This window comes from Oryza sativa, chromosome 7, assembly GCF_034140825.1.
Source record: "Oryza sativa Japonica Group chromosome 7, ASM3414082v1".
Lineage (NCBI taxonomy): Eukaryota > Viridiplantae > Streptophyta > Magnoliopsida > Poales > Poaceae > Oryza > Oryza sativa.
Window position 1 is genome coordinate 9,703,743 of NC_089041.1, and position 18,598 is coordinate 9,722,340.

Sequence of the window (18,598 nt, forward strand, 5' to 3'; positions counted from 1 at the left end):
AGCTCAGCCCGGAAGTAAGAACTCGTCGAAACAAAACGAAAGTAAAAAGGTGGCGATGCGCCGAGATTATATTGAACGTGTGTTGTTGAATTACATGGGTTTCGGGGTCTATTTATACCCGAGATTACAAATATGTCCGTGTCGGACACGACTCTTATCTCTAACAAACTTTAAGATACCATAAGTCTTTGCGGCAGACTTTTGCCCAAACTTATCTCTAAGAAAATTACATGAAATGTCCTAATTAATAGATACAATTGCCTTTTCAGGACTCAATCCAGTCATGGCAATCCTCATGAAGCACATTAACTCAACCCGACAACGTGTACCACGTCACATTGTCGGCATCGGTTCAATCGGCCAACCTTGTCCAACTCGAACTCTCCCAATCCTAATCGCAGTCGATTCGGACTTTAGCCGATTCTCCCTCTGTTTCCGTAACGATCTCCATCTTGAATTCCGCTTCGATTCTATCTTCATCTCCGATACTTAAATTACGAAATTTGGTTGTTAACATGAGGTGCATGGTTTTGCTAGTAGCACCTCAGCCACTATAAGGACCGGTCATCGGGCCTCTGTTATAAAGCACTACCGTACTTCCACATGTCTAGTGGGTAAGGCGTAGTTTGTGGCTCAGTCTGGTCATGAGCTAAAGTACACGGATAGAGATGGACGAAGTCGGGGCTCGATGGACATCTCTAGGGCAAATGAAGGCTACACGAGCTGCAACCCGGTAGTCGAGATGTCATGGCACAGGGCCGGTGTCCTGCTGCTAGGGGGCTCAACCTTGATTACCTGTCCCGGGATTCCAGCCGTAGCCAGGATTGGGTCAGTACTCTTGTTTATGGCTAGGCTGGGTTGGGAACTATGTCACGTCTTCCGTCCGTATGCCGTGTTTGCACGTGAGGAAGACGTGTCTTGTGGGTAAAGATGTACACCTCTGATCAGAGTATAATCTATTCGAATAGCCGCGCCGTCGGTTATGGGCAAGCCTAGCAATGTACCCAAGTTAGTGGTTTATTTTTTAAAACTTGCTTAACAACTAAAATTTGATATGGTTGGCCTGGGTTGGCTTGGGACAAGCTAGGACCTGAGTCTGGTTGCCAGTTCGGTCTGAATCATCATAGGCCTTGGGTTAAGGCAGATTCGTGTGGGTTCACTGCCTTGATTAATAACACTGTATAGCTCTAGGATCATCTTTACAAAATAGCCCTGAGCAACTAAATGTCTTCTAAATGCCCTTCGTACTCCTTTGCATTTATTCTGCATTTGTAGGTGTGTCTTGCTGAGTACGGTGGTTGTACTCAATCTTGCTCAATTTTTACTCAACCCAGAAGAGGAGGACCTGGAGGATGAAGGCTTTGGTGTCTAGCTCGTGCCTGCCGTCAAGCGCCTGTGGTCGTCGCCCTAGTCTTCCGCTGTTTTTTATTTATCTTCGAGTGTGCTGGGCCTTCGTCACCCATGTAATAAATTAACTATTTACGCTTCCGCTTGTTAAACTCTGAATTGTATCAACTTTTGGTGTACCTTGCCTCCTAGGACAAGGAATAATATACGCACGCATGGAATGCCTGTTGGGTTATTTCCGGTCGTGACAGGAGCGGCGACAGGTGGCAGGCCAATGGGCGGGCTAGGGTTTGGGATTAGGCGACCAGCTGTGGCAGACCGTCAGCGGCGGGGCTAGGTTTCTTCTTGTTGAGAATTTTATTTTTTTCACAATATTTTGATTTTCATGCGGTTGGCTTAAGCGCGCGCATGAAAATTTTTTTTTTTCGCATGTGGTTGGGCTGAACGCATGCAAAATCCTGATTTTTTGAGCGTATGCCTATCCCCATGGGCCTTGTGCAAAAATGAAATCTGTAGTGAGCAAAGCTTATTGGATGTTTAGATTTTTCTTTTCAAGCCGCAAAATTTGATGAAACCGTGTGGTGTTACAACTTACAAGCCTCGGCCACCAGCCCAAAACGTGTCAAATTCATCTGTGCCGAAAAATATTGTGCCTCTCCCCCTCGAGTATCTCTCCTCCCCGTCGGCCCGCGAGGGAACTTCGCCCGCCACCTGCGCCGATCTCCATCAATCTCGCGAGCAGGAGCATCCTGGTGAGCATCTCGATCGATCATCTCTCTACACAACACGCACCTGTTCTCGAATTTGGTTTACCTCTAGGGCAAGCTTCTGTTCTAGGTCTGGAAGGTTGAAGCTTTTTTCTGAACCTCCATGTCCACGTTAGATCTGCAATTTGAATGCAAAGAAGAGTTCGTTCCTTTCCCGTATGAGTCTAATTTCATCTAATAATACACCTATATCAAATTATTATCAATCCGTTATATATTCTCACCGTATTGTGCATTGGACCTTTTCGGCTAATTAATTTATATTTCTATATGTATTGACCCTGTTTAATTCAGAACTCAACATTTACCTTCCTTGTCCTGATATACAAGCAACTTCGTTCTCCCGTACTTTTTTTTTTTGGCGAATTTGAGCCGACGTATCCATGGTGATGATGAGCTGCAAGAGGAGGAAGGTTTCACCAGCCAGTGGTGCACCGGTAGTGCTGCCAGAAGAGATGATGATTGAGGTGCTCCAATGGCTACCCGTCGAATCCGTCCTATGTTTTCGAGCCGTTTGCAGGTCCTGGGCCACGGCTCTCTCTTCCGACCAATTCCGCGGCTTCCACACGGCCAAGAACAAGATCAAGCCGTTGCCACCCAAGCTGTTCTTCGTCTCGCAGACCGCGGGATTCGGCTCCACATCGGTGCACGCATCCTCGCCGCTGTCGCGGTCAGTCCTCGGCGGTGACGATCATCGTGATCTGCTCTTCAATCTGGACAATGTGCGCGGCGATTTCATGGCCATGACGCCTACACCGTGCCATGGCCTCACCCTTCTGCACGATGCTATGGGACTAGAGTACTACGTTCTCAATGTGGCAACCAGGTCGATCAGCCGTCTGCCACCTTGCCAAACCGTGCCATCTGGATCTGCTGGACTGGGATTCGATGCCCGGACAGGGGAGTACAAGGTGGTTAGGCTGTTTCGAGAGATAATTTCTGGAGAACCGCATACCAAGTGTCAGATATACACTCTAGGGGGCAAGCATGGTGACTCATGGAGGCCAGCTAGTGGAGGTGTACCTTTCAAATTCCGCACTGCTGGAACTTATTCTATTTTAGCTTCACAACAACATAAACTTCTTCCAGTGTTTGTGGATGGGTTTCTTCACTGGCTTACTGGCTCTTTGTTCTCTTTCTTGAGGCCACATGCTGCCATCTTATCCTTCTCTGTGACAGAAGAGACATTCAGATTGGTCAGGTCACCGCCCTTTCAGGTTTCAGGAGTGCACTTGGTGGATCTCTCTGGTAACCTGTGCATGGTCCGGGACCTTCGTCGCATGTCGTCTACGCTGGAGATTTGGAAGCTGAATGATCTTTACTCCAGTGATTGGTCATTGGAGCATCGCATCGATTTGTCGACGGAGCATGTTGCCCGAGATTTAATGAAACCAGATTTTATCAGAGTTATTGGTTCTGCTGACAGTAGTGGTATGTCAGGGAAGAAGAATGTAATCATTGCTACATCCAATCGCAAGGCGATCGCCTATGATCCTACATCTGAAACACTAGAAACAATCCTTGAGATCAAGGGAACTCCTTTGCCTTACCAAACTTCACGTTCTGCTCTTGGACTGATCAGTTTGTTTGAAGACAGTCTTGCTCCTGTGTGTATGTCACGCCCGGAATTTCTATCCAAAATTCCAAACGCTTACATGTGTGTGAACCCTCGTCCAGGAATCAGCCGAGGCACACAATAACAAATTGATAATAGAGTACAATTATTACTCTAATTAATAAGCGAATAAAATGTAATTACAGAGGTAGATAGTTCCTCTCAATCAATAATGATCTAAGTAGCGGAAAAAATAAGATAAACGGCGCAGACAGCTCCACTCCACAGGCAGCTTGACCAAGGCTACACCTAATCCTCCACACCATCAGCATCATTGTAGAACTCTTCCTCTGATGAATGATTGTAAGGTGAGTATATGACATACTCAGCAAGCCACGCAGCAAATATGCAAATGCACAGGATAACAAAGGATGGCATAGTAGGGTTCCATTTGCATAAATAGCATTTAATAAACATTTTAGAATTTAATAAAGCAATTGATAATTAAGCAATATTAATTCAATGCTATACAACATACCCTGTTGTATAGGCCCAACCATTCTGAACAACCATCCCGGCTGCACAGTCCTATCTCCAAACCAGGAATATACCATTCCAAACCAGGAGCTAAACAAATTATTACCATTTATAGCATTTGTTATCATGATGAGAGGTGTGAGACTAATCACGAAAAACATTGTTAGACCCGCCCATAACCGCGGGCACGGCTATTCGAATAGTTTTACTCTGATCAGAGGTGTACCACTGTACCCACAAGACACAACCCCACATCATGTCACCATGTGCCTCAATACCACCACGGTACCTCGGAAAGGAGTTGTGACAATACCCCTTGCACAACACAATCCACTACAGCGCACATTTCCTGGATCATAATCACCCCCTTATAAACAAGGCATGGACTCCCCAGCGACCCCCGTGGGCTTATCTCCGCCACTTCTCAGTCTGGTGCTCCGCAATGAACCATGCTATACAAAAGATAAAGTCGTTGCCCACGCTGACTTGTGGCTGGCACGGTTAATGTTTCACAACCGAAACTCGTGAACCGGTCCTTAATTGTTATGAGCACGATTCTCAAAACCATGTGCTCACAACCCACCATTATCAAGTTTTAGTTGGCAAGTAATTAATTAACCAATCACGATTGACCATCGTGAACTATCATTAAGCCATCATTAAATAGTGAGTCATAAGTTATCCCAAAAGTGTGCTAACGTTTCTAAGCAGGGCTAAGCAATTATATCTAATATCTAGTTGAACCAATATACATAGCCCAACTAGTCAAGTTATAATAACCGAAGGTATCAAGGAATAAAGTAATCAAGAACAAAAGGGCTATAACAATGAATAGGTTAATTCCACCCAATGACATTCGAAAATAAATGCAATAGTTGAATAGAAACAATCGCTTTAAATAGGATCAACATGCTCAAAGGGTTGTTTGGGATCTGTGTGACTTGCCTTGCTGGCCTTGGAACTCTTCATATTCTTCTCCTGCGAAAACGGACTCTCCAGAAACGTCGGAATCTAAACAGGAAAGAGCAAAATCACCAAAACAGTACATAAACAAGCATGAACAGTATATGTGGATATTTTTAACATGTAGATCTCAATTTTAGAAAAATTTAGAGACTTGAACCAACTAAATCCGAGCTAAGATGAATTAGTTATGAATTTTTGAAGATTTAATCGGATTAAAACACTTATATTGATTTTAATTGAATTATGACGCAATAATGAATTATTTTTGAAAAGGAAAAAGGGATTTATTGCGTCAGCGGCTAGGGTTTGCGGTGGACCGGGTGCACGGCGGCGGTTCACGGGAACGGACGGCCGAGATCAACCCTATCCAAAACGGACGGCCGAGATCGATCGGTCCACGACCGGCTCACGGGGAACGGCAACGATGACGTCAGCGATGACGTCAGCACCGGCGGCGGCTCGGCGGCTCAGCATCGCATGCTCGCCGGCGAACGACAGCGCGGCGACGCGAACGGAGGGCACCAGGACGTAGAGCGCGACGCGGCGAACTCACCGATGACCAAAACGACGGCGGAAGAGCAACGGACGGCGCCGGCGACGAGGAAAAAGCGGCGGCGGAGATCGGGTCGACGGCGGCGACGGTGCTCCGGCGGTCTTCGGCGACGGCGAAGGGGCGGACGAGGACGGCGACGACTTGGCGATCCCGACGGTGGCCTTCCCGAGTGATGACGACGACCGAAACGACGGCGGCGCACGGCTGAAGCGGCGGCGACGACGGCGGCACAAGGTCTCACGGCGCTAGGGCGCTACAGACGACGGCGAGCAAAGGCGAGGGTGGCGACGGATAGCGGCGACTCCGGGGGTCCTTTTAAAGGGGCTAAGAGGCGGCGGCGGAGGCCCACGGCGACCGGCGACGAGAAGGAAAGTTCGGGCTCGGAGAGAGAGAGACCGATCCGAATCGACCTCGAATCCACGAACTTCCAAAGCGAGTTAGACGATGATTCCAAAAGAGAAAAGGTAGAGGAGATCCCGAGAATCATTTCCCCTCTATTGATTCGGCCGGAGATGGAAAGACGCGGCCGAATTTGGAAGGAGACGACGGCGGCGCACGCTAGGGTTTCGAGCGGCGGCCGACGCGAGGAAGACGACGACCTGACAGGCGGGCCCCACCTGTCAGCGAGCGAGGGCGCGCGCGCGCGGGCGGCTGCGGACTGGACTGGGCCGACTTGGGCCGAGAGAGAGAGAAAAGGTTTTGGGCCGACTTTCGGCCCAAAGCCAAAAGAGACTTTTAAAAACATTTTTCAATTTAAATTATTTATGAAATGCAATTCCATTTATTAAAAATACTTCCTTAGCTCAAATAAATCCCAGAAAAATCTAGGAATTATAGAATTAAGCAAAGTATTTAATGAAATTTTATCTGGTCCCATTTTATATTGGAATTTATTAATTAAAATAGATCTTCTCTTCTAGGCTTTTAAAAATAAATTCTAAAAATTCCAATTAAACAACAATTTATATATTTTTGGATTTTTAGGATGTGACAGTGTAAAACCAATGAAGAGATAGCATTGTCATCTCCCCTTGCCAAGGTGATAAAGGAGGCCCTACTACGGCTTCCGGGTGATTATGCCGTGCAGTTCAAACTTGTCTCTAAGCAGTGGCATAGATTTATTGAAAGTTGGAGCTTCGCTCGTGGATACGACATGTATAACAACAAGGACAGGAGGCCAAAGATCAGGCTTGTGGGCATGGGCACAGGTGGATCATCAGGTTTTAGTTTTGCCAGCATAGAAAAATTGCTTCAAGAATCTCCTAGTAAAGATACATGGTTTGATGCAAAGCTGGTTTGCTCCAAGCCTTGCCATGGGATGAATCTCATAAGCACTGAGCTGGAGGATTATCTATACAACCCTTGTACAGGTTACCGCTATGTCCGCAGTACCCGAGAGGCTCTTGTCTACATTCCAAATAGAATACCTAGTGATAGATTTCGTCACGATCATGCTTTTACTACCGGTAATAAGAATGTCGGCCTGGGGTTCGATCCACTGATGCAGGAGCATGTCATTGTGGAGCTTTTCTATCAGTGGAGAAACTTCAAAACCTGTCGTTACAACATAACATGCTCGCTTTTTACCTGTAAATCGCGTCACACGTGTGATTTTTTTACAGCCGCCTCTGCCTGTGAATGACATGCCTCCGGCTTACTTGGCTGGATTTCTGTACTGGATGAGTGAGCCAAGGTTGAGCCAGAGTAAGACAAGCGCCATTCTCTCGTTCGAGATCGCGACCAAGACATTTGTTGTCATCCAGTGCCCTTCGTGTGCTCTAACAAGACACAACAGAAGCCCTTGCAAATCATTTGTGGTAGAGCTTGAAGGAATGCTTTGCGTTGTTCTCGCTAATCCGTTTGAAGAGGAATTGGATATTTGGAAGATGGAGCATGGTCAATGGGATAGAGCATACAGAGTGTGTCTGAAAGGTTGGCCTGGTTATTCCCTTGGAGCTAATGTCGTGGTTCCGATGGCTGTTGATCCGAAGGATGGAAGGATTCTGCTCAACACAGGGAGTAAATTGGGTCTCTATGATCCAACGAAGCGGGTTATCGAAAACCTGTATGATCTTGATGAGGTGCTGCGTGTCAAACAGACAGATGAGTCGCTGCATGTCGAAGATAAAGAAAAATCTTAGCAGATCCAAGTCCATGATGGTTCCCAGTTAAAATGTCAGCATTCTGTCAGGAAGTTTCGCATATGGCTGTCACCTCTAGAACATGACAGGTTCTCTTATGATGCGCCTGCACCCGCTTCATCTAGGAAGAATTCTGCTTGCTCCAATGACATTACGATTATGCCCTTTGTTCCTATTTTGTATGAGGATAGTCTTGCGGGTTATCGCCTTGACATCAAACCAAGGTGCTTATTTCGATAAGCCATCACACGTTCGGTGGCGGAGAGTCTTGTTAGCCATAGTCTTAAAGGTCGATGGCGCTGGTACGGCTGGTTTCTTTATCGATAGAGTTTTCTGCGGAGCAGCGACTCGCGGCCTGACGCTCCGGAAGAAAGCATCTGGATTTTCTTTGAAGTTTTCCGGCAAGTTGAAACCAGTCATGCACTACCCTGTTTTCACAAAAAAAAGTGAAAACAACCAATGTTAGCATGCAAAGGAAAATGATTATACAGAGGTAAATATAAAGTATTATTGCAGGTAATCTCTATTATGAATCTTCCCTGGCAACGGCGCCAGAAATGCTTGTTGGTATTTCTTAACGTCATTACTAGAAATATAATTCCCAGCAATAGCGCAGAAATACTTCTGGTATTTTATGGTTATAGAGTTCATCCACAAGCGACGGATATACCATTGTAACATTTCACCCGAGAGTATTCCAAGGGTATCGTATTTATTTTATCCCGTGGGAAGATCATGTAGAGAGAACTTGACTAATAATTTATATATTAGTTGTGATAATCATATTCTAAGCAGGGGTTAAGATAATCCAAGGGTAGAGTGACACACAAGCTCTAGCTACTCATTCTCATAATATATTATCTAAGCTAAGCGGAAAGAAAAGAGAGAGAAAATCTATTCCTATACTTCTAATGTACATAGTATACATACATTCTAGTTAACCGATATACTAGCTAATACCCTCTATCCGATGCCCTCCTGGTACTTTGAGAAGCCACCCCTGATGATAGCCCGTTATGACCATACAACCGGAGCTAAATATGGGGGAATACCCTCCCTAGGGAATTAACTTAGGATTATATACCGGCGTGGAAGAATACCCATACTGAGCTGTCACCATCAGCGGTCCACCTCTCATCCGCAGTATATAATTCCAAATAATGATATCCCGTAATCTATACACCATGCCTAAACTACCAGATACTACTCTAATATCATCGTCATGACATAGAGTAATTGCATATGCAAACATTATACCCGCACCAAAGCATCTCCCAGATAAGCTAGCTGTATATTCAGTATAACATGAACATAATGTAAAGTAGGTACTCATATACTCGGAAAGTATTTCAATACCATAAATGTATATAGAAGAGTATTCTAATAAAAGTAAAAAGCCTACAAAAGAGGAAAGGAGAGCTACTAGAGCCATACCCGAACTCTTCCGAAGGCTTCCGGACTCCTGATTTCTATTGTATTCCTATTCCACCAGCTAGATACTACTAAACTAAATTTGAGAGAAATGAGAGAGCTCTTGCTTGAGGTATGTGTTGAAGTGAAGATAGTGAACTCCTTAAATAGGCAGGTAATGATGGTTATGGTGGTTGGAAAGGTCGGTAATACGCTCCAACCGCCATACGGAGTTAATCTCTACCGTTCCCTCAAAACCCTGCATCCATCAGCGTTGGCATTGGTTCGGTCGAACCCGAACCCTGGGCTGGCCCAACCAGCCCACAAGTTGGCTGGTGACCTCCTCTGGTGTTCCTCTCCGTAGACTTGTGAATTTTGGCCCAGTGTGTCGTGTCAATTCTGAGTTCTTGCCCATTCATACATAAGTCTGGTTCTTGACATCGTCCGATTGATTTATCGTCTAAGTTGATGTCGATTCTCCTCCACTTTATTGTCATTCTCTGCAAAAGGTTATTATACCTAATACTAGTGGAATATTATTATTCTAACAGATATATGCATTGCAAGCATCACTAGTTCTCTTCTATTTTGGTAATATTGACGGTCGAAACTGATCAATAACGACCGTCAACGCCAAGAGAAGGGGATGACCTGCAAAGCTTGGGCCAGCTGATGGGTTTGCTTGGCATAGAACTGGCTAGCCTTGCATCACCTGACCCAGTCCTGGGCATCCTGGAGTGTAGCTGGCCAGTAAAATCCTTGACGGAAGGCTTTACCGACCAAAGTGCGCGAGGCCGAGTGGGCCCCGCATTTTCCCTCGCGGGCGTCGGTGATAAGCTCTACGCCTTGTTCCCGAGAGATACATTTCAAGAGGACCCCATTGGCGCCGCTCCGGTAGAGGGTCCCTTCTACAAGCATGTACCGTTTGGAGATGTGCGCGAGCTTTTCGGCTTCGGCGCGATCCTCAGGAAGAGTGTGATTGTCGAGGTATGCCCGGATGTCGGCCATCCAGGCGACCTGACATGGGGGGTCGGGGTTGACCCCCTCGGGCCCCGAGGCCTGTGGCTCACCAGGCGTCGGGGTGGGGGTCGCGGCGTTAGGCACCCTCGGGGGGTCCGAGTGCGCCGACGGCTGCGTGAGATTTTCTTCAAAGGCCCCTGGGGGAGTGGGGCTCGTGCTGACGCCATGCGCGACAACTCATCGGCGACTGCATTGTCGCGCCTGGGAACGTGTCGGAGCTCGAGCCCATCGAAGTGGCGGTCCATGCGTCGAACTTCGTGGACGTAGGCGTCCATCTGCTGGTCGGTGCATTGGTACTCCTTAGATAGCTAGTTCACGACCAGCTAGGAGTCGCCTAGAACTAGGAGGTAGTGGATGCCCATTCTTGCCGCGGCCCTCAGTCCCGCTAGGAGTCCTTCGTATTCCGTCATATTGTTCGTGGCTCGGAAATCGAGACGAACGACGTACTTGAGGACATCCCCGCTCGGCGAAGTCAGCGTGACTCCGGCCCCTACGCCTTGAAGGTTCAAAGAACCATCAAAGCGCATAACCCAATGTCCGATGCGGATGTCGGCCTTCGGGTCTTCTTCACCTTCGGGAAGGGAAGGATCATGGGGCAGATCGAAATCGTCCGTCGGGGTCCATTTAGTGATGAAGTCAGCTAAGACCTGACTTTTAATCGCGTGTCGTGGTTCAAAGTGCAGATCAAACTCAGCGAGTTCGTTGGCCCACTTCATGATCCGTCCGGTACCCTCTCGGTTGTGCAGGATCTGGCCGAGAGGGAAGGACATAACCACGGAAATCCGGTGCGCCTGAAAGTAATGGCGCAGCTTCCTCGAGGCCATCAGGACTGCGTAAAGCATTTTCTGGGCCTGAGGGTATCGGGTTTTTGCGTCCCGGAGTGCCTTGCTAATGAATTAAACGGGCCGCTGCACCATTCGGCGGGGCCGGTCTTTGTCGTTAGGGGTTCTTGCCATGGGGTGCCTGTCCGTCGGGGCCTCAGTTGGGCTCCCTACCTCGTCCGCGCGAGTGGCCTCGGGGCCACCGGCTAGAGCCTCCCGTCCTTCCGTGGTGGCCTCAGGCGTCGGGCCATTGGGGGACGAGGGGCCGTCACCGGTTAAGGGGGCCCCTGGTTCCATCCCATGAGTGGGCTCATGGCTCGCGGTTGGCGGGTAATCTTCATCACGCTCTACTACTAGGGTGGCGCTCACCACTTGGGGGGTTGCGGCCAAGTATAGTAGCAGCGGTTCCTCTGCCCTCGGGGCCACCAGGGTCGGAGGGGAGGTGAGGTAAGCCTTCAACTGGTTGAGGTCTTGCTCGGCCTCCTCCGTCCACACAAATGGCCCTGAGCACTTGAGGAGTTTGAATAGACGTAACACCCTCTCTCCTAGCCTCGATATGAATCGACTTAGAGTGGCCATGCATCCTTTGACGCACTGCACATCCCTAAGTTTGCTGGGGGGGCGCATCCTCTCTATCGCGCGTATCTTCTCGGGATTAGCTTCTATGCCTCATGACGAGACTAGAAAATCGAGAAGTTTGCCCGCCGGCACGCTGAACACGCACTTTTCGGGGTTCAGTTTCATGCGTGTGGACCAAACGCTATCGAAAGTCTTAGCCAGATCCTGCAATAATGTGTCTTGGTGGCGCGTCTTTACCACCAAGTCATCGACATAGGCCTCAACATTACGCCCTAACTAATTACTCAAAGTAATGCGAGTCATGCGTTGAAATAGGGCCTGCATTCTTTAAACCAAAAGGCATGGTTGTATAACAAAAGGTGCATACAGGAGTAATGAAAGAAATTTTTTTTCTCATCTTCCCTAGCCATGCGAATCTGATGGTATTCTGAATAAGGATCTAGGAAACACAAGAGGTCGCACCCCGCGGTGGAGTCGACTATTTGATCTATGCGTGCCTTGTGGAGGTACGTGTAGTTGATGCACATCCGGAGCTTGCCGTTGTCCTTTGGGACGACCACCGGGTTTGACAGCCACTCTGGGTGGATGACCTCTCGGATGAAGCCGGCCTCTAGGAGCCGCATCACCTCCTCGCGGATGAAGGCTTGCCGCTCCGGGGCCTGGCGCCGTACCTTCTGCTGGATGGGTTGCACAACCGGCTGCACAGCATGGCAGTGCTCGATCACCTCCCTGGGGACCCCGGGCATATCCGACGGCTTCCAAGCAAAGACGTCGGAGTTTGCCCGCAGGAAGGAGATGAGCGCGCTTTCCTATTTGGCGTCCAAGTTACTGCCAATCTTCGCGGTCTTGGATAGATCGTCGCCAAGAGGTACCTCCTTGACAGGCACTTCGTCGCCAGAGGTGATCCGCCGGCCTCCACTGGCTCGGTGGCTGCCGCCAAACTGTCGACACGCTGCTCTGCACAAGCCAGGGCAATCTTGACATTGCCAGAGACGGTGATGGGGCCGTTAGGGCCCGGCATCTTCATCTGGAGGTAGGCGTAGTGGGTGGCGGCCATGAAGTTCACCAACACGGGTCTTCCTAAGACCATGTTGTAGGGAAAATTGAGATTCACCACATCGAAGTCAATCCACTCGTTGCGGAAGTTGGTGGAGTCGCCGAAGGTGACCGGGAGCTCGATGTGGCCCAAAGGCCACGTATGTCCCGGGGTCACGCCGATGATCGGCAGCGACGGCTGAAGCTTCATCCCCGGGGCCCTCAGGGCATGGAAGGCAGCCGGGGAGACGATGTTGAGGCCCCCCTGCGTCAATCAAGATGCGCTTCAGCTTGACATTGTGCACGGTCTGGGAGACCACGAGGGCCAGCTTCCCTCCACGGGCGAGCACTGTCAGGTGGTCGCTCTGGTCGAAGGTGAGCTTCACTTCTGACCAGCGCGCCCGCTATGCCGCTTCGTGGGTTGGGACGGCGGCCAGAAGCTCACGCCTCATAGCCTTGAAACTGTGACGGGAGGCGTGAGCGCAAGCCCCCCCGTCGAGCGTAGCGACGGTCCCCTGAGGTTCCTAGAACTCCAGTTTCTCACTGTCAACGTCATCATCGACGGGGGCCTTTTTCTTGGCCTCCTCTCAGCGGTCACCAGCGGAGGTCGCGGGGGCCTTGCCCTCCCGGCAACTCTACCGCCTCTCCTCATCGGTCTTCTTGTACCGCTCAGCCAAGTTCTTGACCGTGTGGCAGTCAGCAATGCTGTGTCGATAAGTGTTGTGCACCAAGCACCACTTGTCCGCCGAACAGCTTTCACCGGGAGTGGTGGCTCTCGGCTTGCTGTCGATGGCCTTCTCCTTGCCAGGGCCCGAGAGGGACCATCGACAGCAAGGACGTTGCCCTCATCATCGGAGTGGGCTGCTTCCTCTTTCTCCTCTTATCCCGCCGCTTGGAGTGGGAAGAGGGCTCGGGGTAAGCCGTAGCCGCCGCACCAGAGCTGGAGGAGTTCCAGTCCCACACCTCTGTCACGCCTAGAAATTTAGCCCAAATTTCCAGACTATTTTGTGTATTAAATCCCTGTCCAGGACCAGCTAGGGTACACAAAACGACAAGTAATATACAGTTCCAAACGTAAATAAAAGCATAAATACTTACAGAAGAGGCGCTTAGTCCTCACACCGAAAGAGAACGACAGCAGCGGAAAAAGGCGATCCTAGCGGGGCTTCAGCTCCACTCCACAGGCAAAACTCAACTGGGGTCTGAGCCTTGGTCTTCTAACTTCATATTCAACTCAGAAGCACTACACTTCTGAAAAGGGGGAATAATAGCAAGGCTGAGTATAACCACCGTACTCAGCAAGCCACACCAATGATGCAGACGTGCAAGGGGATTCAAGAATAGCTTGTGGCTATTTGCATGAAGGCGGTAGTAAAACATTTTATTTAGCAAACAGTAAAACTGTAGAGTAATTAAGGTAATATTAAATCTCCACTGATCAACGCTACACCACGTTGAACAGGCCCAACCAACCCACCTGAACTACAGTGCATTGGGTCGATTTATTAAGTGTGAGACTAATCACGGTGAATCTGGTCGACCGCCCATAACCGCGGGCATGGCTATTCGAATAGTTTTACTATGATCAGAAGTGTACAACTGTACCCACAAGACACAGCCCCACGACACGTTGCCGTGCGCCGACATGCCACCACGACATACCGGAAAGAGGCCGTGACAGGACCTTTCGCATAATCCCCTCTAGCCAAGCACACCACACCTCAGGTTTCACCCCCGTCCCCAGCGGGCAATGGGCAGTCCCCTCTCGTGCCTAGGTAAATCCGGAAGCAACAGAGGCCGTCGCAGGGCCCGCCCCGCTCCATCACGCCCACCGTTGCCTGGATGCGTCAACTAGTGGAAAGCTACACTACAAGCCTAGCCGTTGCCCACGCTGGCTTGTGGGTAAGTACGATAAGTTCTTCCAGGGCATCCCGCGAACCGGTCATTAATTGCCATAGGCGACCCACCATTCTGTCGCATTTTGGTTGGATAATTACGACCATGAAGCATGGCCAGATGTCTCGAGCACGCAGCTCATTCTGATACTAAAAAGGTCTAATACTGTAATTATCCCATCAACTGAGCTAGTGGTAATTAAGCATGGCTAAGCATATAGTTCTAGCTAGGTCACATAAGTAACATGAGCTAGTCGATTTATTACCCAATGTTGACAAAGGACAGATATCAAGTAAACATGGCACAAGTGAGCAGATAGGTGAACCCTATTCCCATGTAATTAGCAAAACATGCATATTTATTTGCAAATGGTAAAAACATTTATAAATCAGGCTCAACATGCTCAAGGGGAATGTGTGACTTGCCTTGCTTCTTCAAACAATCTTCTGAACTCTTTTCCTCGCTACAGCAGACTTCCAAAACGACGGATTCTACGCGCTGGCACGCAAAACAAGGAAAAACTCTAATAAACACCAAGGGAACAGTACATAAAAAGTAAACAAACATGTAGAGCTCAATTTTAGATGAATTTTGCAAGTTGAACGGCTCAATTCGGAGTTCGAATGAATTAGATATGAATTTTAGAAGTTTTGAGCCATTTAAATGAATTTCTAGAATTAAATACGATTTAAAGGAAAAGGCACAGCCGCTGACGTCAGCAAAGGGCTGGCGCCAACAGGCGGGCCCCACCGGTCAGAGGCACTAGGGCGCTGGTCCACCGTGGACTGGGACCACCGAGGCGGTCCACAGCCGGTCCATGGGAACCGACGGCCCGGATCGGCCCTAGCCGATCGGGCAGCCACGGGGCGGCGCAGCCGGGACACAGGCACGGCTCAGGCTGGCCCGACCGAGCGACGGCGCGCGGCAGCGCGGCCACCGGCGACGGCGCGGGAAGCAGCGGCTCATGCGGGCAGTGGCAGCACACGCTAGGGAGCGGCGGCGCGGCGCGGCATGGGGAGGCAGCAACCGGCTGCCTAGCACAGCCGGCAGCGACGTGGGCGCGGAGCGCGCGGCAGCGAACTGGCCGGACGGCCACCAGCGGCGGCGGCGCGTCACGAGCAGGCCCGGGAGGCGGCCAGCGAAAGGGAGGAAGAGGGAGAGGGAGGGGAGTGCTCACCGAGAGGCCAAACGGCGGAAGAAGGCGGCCGGTGGCGAGCAAGGTGACGGCGGGCGCCTCGGGGTGACGGTGGGATGGCACTTTCGGTGATTCCCAGTGAAGACCGCGGTACGGCCGAGTACTGGCAGGACCTGGGGAAGGTATAGAAGGGAGCTAGAGTGAGGGAGGTGGCGCGGAACTACAGCAAAAGGCGGCTGGAACCCGGCGGGAAAGGCCGAACTTACCTTGAGAAGAGGGGAGGGATTTTCGGTGGCGAGTCATGAAGACGGAGGGGTGGCTGACACGCGGCTCGACACCGCGGAGACGGAGGGGGCGTCGGCGCGGTCGGACGTGGCCCCGAACGCCAGAGGCGAGCGGCTGGTGGCTGAGGAGTTGAAGCGGCTCGGGTGTGGTGGTGCAATGGCGGTTCCAGTGGTGGAGGGGAGGGGGAAAGTAGCGGAGGCCAGGGTGGAGCTCGGCGGGGTGATGCCGGCGGTGGCGGCGGCACGGCGCGGCGGTGGCTGGGGCAGCGAGGAGCGGTGGCCGGAGCTCGTCAGTGAGTGGTGGAGAGAGGGAGCGCGGTGGGGAGGTGGTTCCGGCGATGGAATGGGGAAACGGAGCGGGGGCCGAGGTGCGGCACCGTGCGGCGGAGCCTACGGCGGTGGCTACGCGGCGCGGCGACCACTAGGGCAGCAGTGGCGGGCGGCCGAAGGATGCCGGTGAGTGGCGGCGATGGGGTGCGGCGTAGAGAGCGCGAGGGAGGACGCAGCGGCTTGGGAAAAGTGGGGGAAATGGACGAGGGGAGGCCGGGGATGCTTTTTATGGGCTCGGCGCGGTAAGATCGTGGCCGAGCGTGGCGAATTCGCCGGCCGGAGTGGGGCGGCAACGTGGGGAAATGGCGGCCGCTTTTGAGGGGAGGAATGGGAGAAACGGCGCCGGGCGGGCGCGAGGTGGAGAAGAGAGGCCCAAGGACAAAGAAAGGGAGATTTTATTTTGTTTTTCTTTTTATTTGAATTGGTTAAATGATCTTTGTGACTTTAAAATTATTTCTTGAGCTCCGAAAATTCGCGGAAAAATCCAGAGGGTATTTTAGGGCACAAAGAATATTGCAAAATATTCTCGGCCAATGATTTGTCCAAAGGAAATTTTAATTTCCCCAATATATTTACTTGATTAAATTGATTTAACTTTTATTAAATTTCTAGAAAATGCATTATTAAATGATTTTTAATCCTGAACGAAAATCGGGGCGTTACAACATCCTCCTTCCGAGCCACCTTATCCGTCAGCTCGAAAAGCTCGGCCGTCATCTTGGGCTACTTGGAGGCGATCTTCTCGAGCATGCAGTTATGCCACACGCCGCTTCGGAACGCATAAATGACCGCATGGGCCGGTATGCAGGGGATCGTCTTGCGTACCTGGCAGAAACGCTGTATGTACGAGCGGAGGGACTGGTCGTCCTTCCGCTGCACAACGTGGAGGTCCGCCTCCGCTCTCGGACGGGGGTATGTGCCCTAGAAGTTCGTAACGAACTACTGGCACAGATCCTCCCATGAGTGGATGGAGTCGGGGGGTTGGGTCATGAGCCAGCCTCGCGCCTGACCCTTGAGGGCCATGGGAAAGTAATTCGCCATGACCCGGTCGTCACCCCCCGTAGCCCCGATGATCATAGTGTAAATCTAGAGGAACTTAGAGGGGTTGACGCTGCCGTCGTACTTCTCGGTGAGGTTGAGGCGGAACTTCGGGGGCCACCGGACATTCCGGAGACTCGCCACGAAGGCCTTACACCCGGTCCCATCGAGAAGGGATGTGGGAGGCAGGCCGCCTCGCGTAGGGTGACGAGATGCCCCCGACGAGGAGGCGCCTTTCCCCAGGCGGTGTAACTCCCCGATTTTCGTTCGGAATTAAAAATCATTTAATAATGCATTTTCTAGAAATTAAATAAAAGTTAAAGCAATTTAATAAAGTGAAATAATGGGAGAATTAAAATTTCCTTTAAAAATCATTGGCCGGGAATATTTTGTAATATTCTTTGTGCCCTAATGTACTCTCCGGAATTTTCCGTCAATTTTCGGAGCTCAAGAAGTAATTTTAATAGCACAAAGTTCATTGAATACTTTAAATAAATAAAAAGAAAACAAATTAAAAACTCCCCTAACTCCTTGGGCCATTTTCGGCCCAAGAATCCTTCCCCTCCTCGCGGCCCGCGCGCCCCTCCCCCTCTCGGGCCTCTCTCTCTCCCCATCGGCCCGCTCACCTTTGAAGTCTAAATAACCCCCTGCTTGTCACACCCTGAAAATTCAAAATATATAAATTGTTGTTTAAATGGAATTTTTAGAAATAATTTTAAAAGCCTAGAAGAGAAGATCTAATTTTAATTAATAAATTCCAATATAAAATGGGGCCAGATAAAATTTTATTAAATACTTTGCTTAATCCTATAATTCCTAGATTTTTCTGGGATTTATTTGAGCTAAGGAAGTATTTTTAATAAATAGAATTGCATTTAAGAAATAATTTAAATTGAAAAAGGTTTTAAAAAGTCCTCTTTTGGCTTTGGGCCGAAAGTCGGCCCAAAACCCTTCTCTCTCTCCTCGGCCCAAGTCGGCCCAGTCCGCAGCCGCCGCGCGCGCGTTCGGTCGCTGACAGGTGGGTCCCACCTGTCGGACCCATCGTCTACCTCCGGCCGCCGCCGCCCGAAACCCTAGCGCGCCGCCGCCGCCGTTCCTTTCCAAATCCGGCCGCCCCTTTCCTTCTCCGGCCGAATTGATAGAGGGGAAATGATCCTCGGGATCTCCTCTACCTTTTCTCTTTT

The 18,598-nt window shown here is 50.2% G+C and overlaps 1 protein-coding gene across 1 annotated transcript; it reads left to right on the plus strand.

Moving 5' to 3' along the window:
- Window positions 1-2,033: 2,033 nt before the first annotated feature.
- LOC136357254 (uncharacterized) lies at window positions 2,034-7,866 on the plus strand. Its single transcript, XM_066312256.1, has 4 exons — window positions 2,034-3,725; window positions 3,958-4,037; window positions 6,720-7,238; window positions 7,348-7,866. The coding sequence occupies exons 1-4, from the start codon at window positions 2,498-2,500 to the stop codon at window positions 7,864-7,866; spliced, it is 2,346 nt and encodes a 781-aa protein (XP_066168353.1). The 5' UTR covers window positions 2,034-2,497.
- Window positions 7,867-18,598: the final 10,732 nt, after the last annotated feature.

What these genes read in the sequence shown, in the direction of transcription:
- LOC136357254 (XM_066312256.1), top strand. Translation starts at nt 2,498, where the DNA reads ATGGTGATGATGAGCTGCAAGAGGAGGAAGGTTTCACCAGCCAGTGGT. An exon ending in AGACAGTCTTGCTCCTGTGT is followed by an intron (nt 3,726 to 3,957) that starts GTATGTCACGCC and finishes TCCACTCCACAG; the next exon opens with GCAGCTTGACCAAGGCTACA. An exon ending in ATCCACTGATGCAGGAGCAT is followed by an intron (nt 7,239 to 7,347) that starts GTCATTGTGGAG and finishes ATTTTTTTACAG; the next exon opens with CCGCCTCTGCCTGTGAATGA.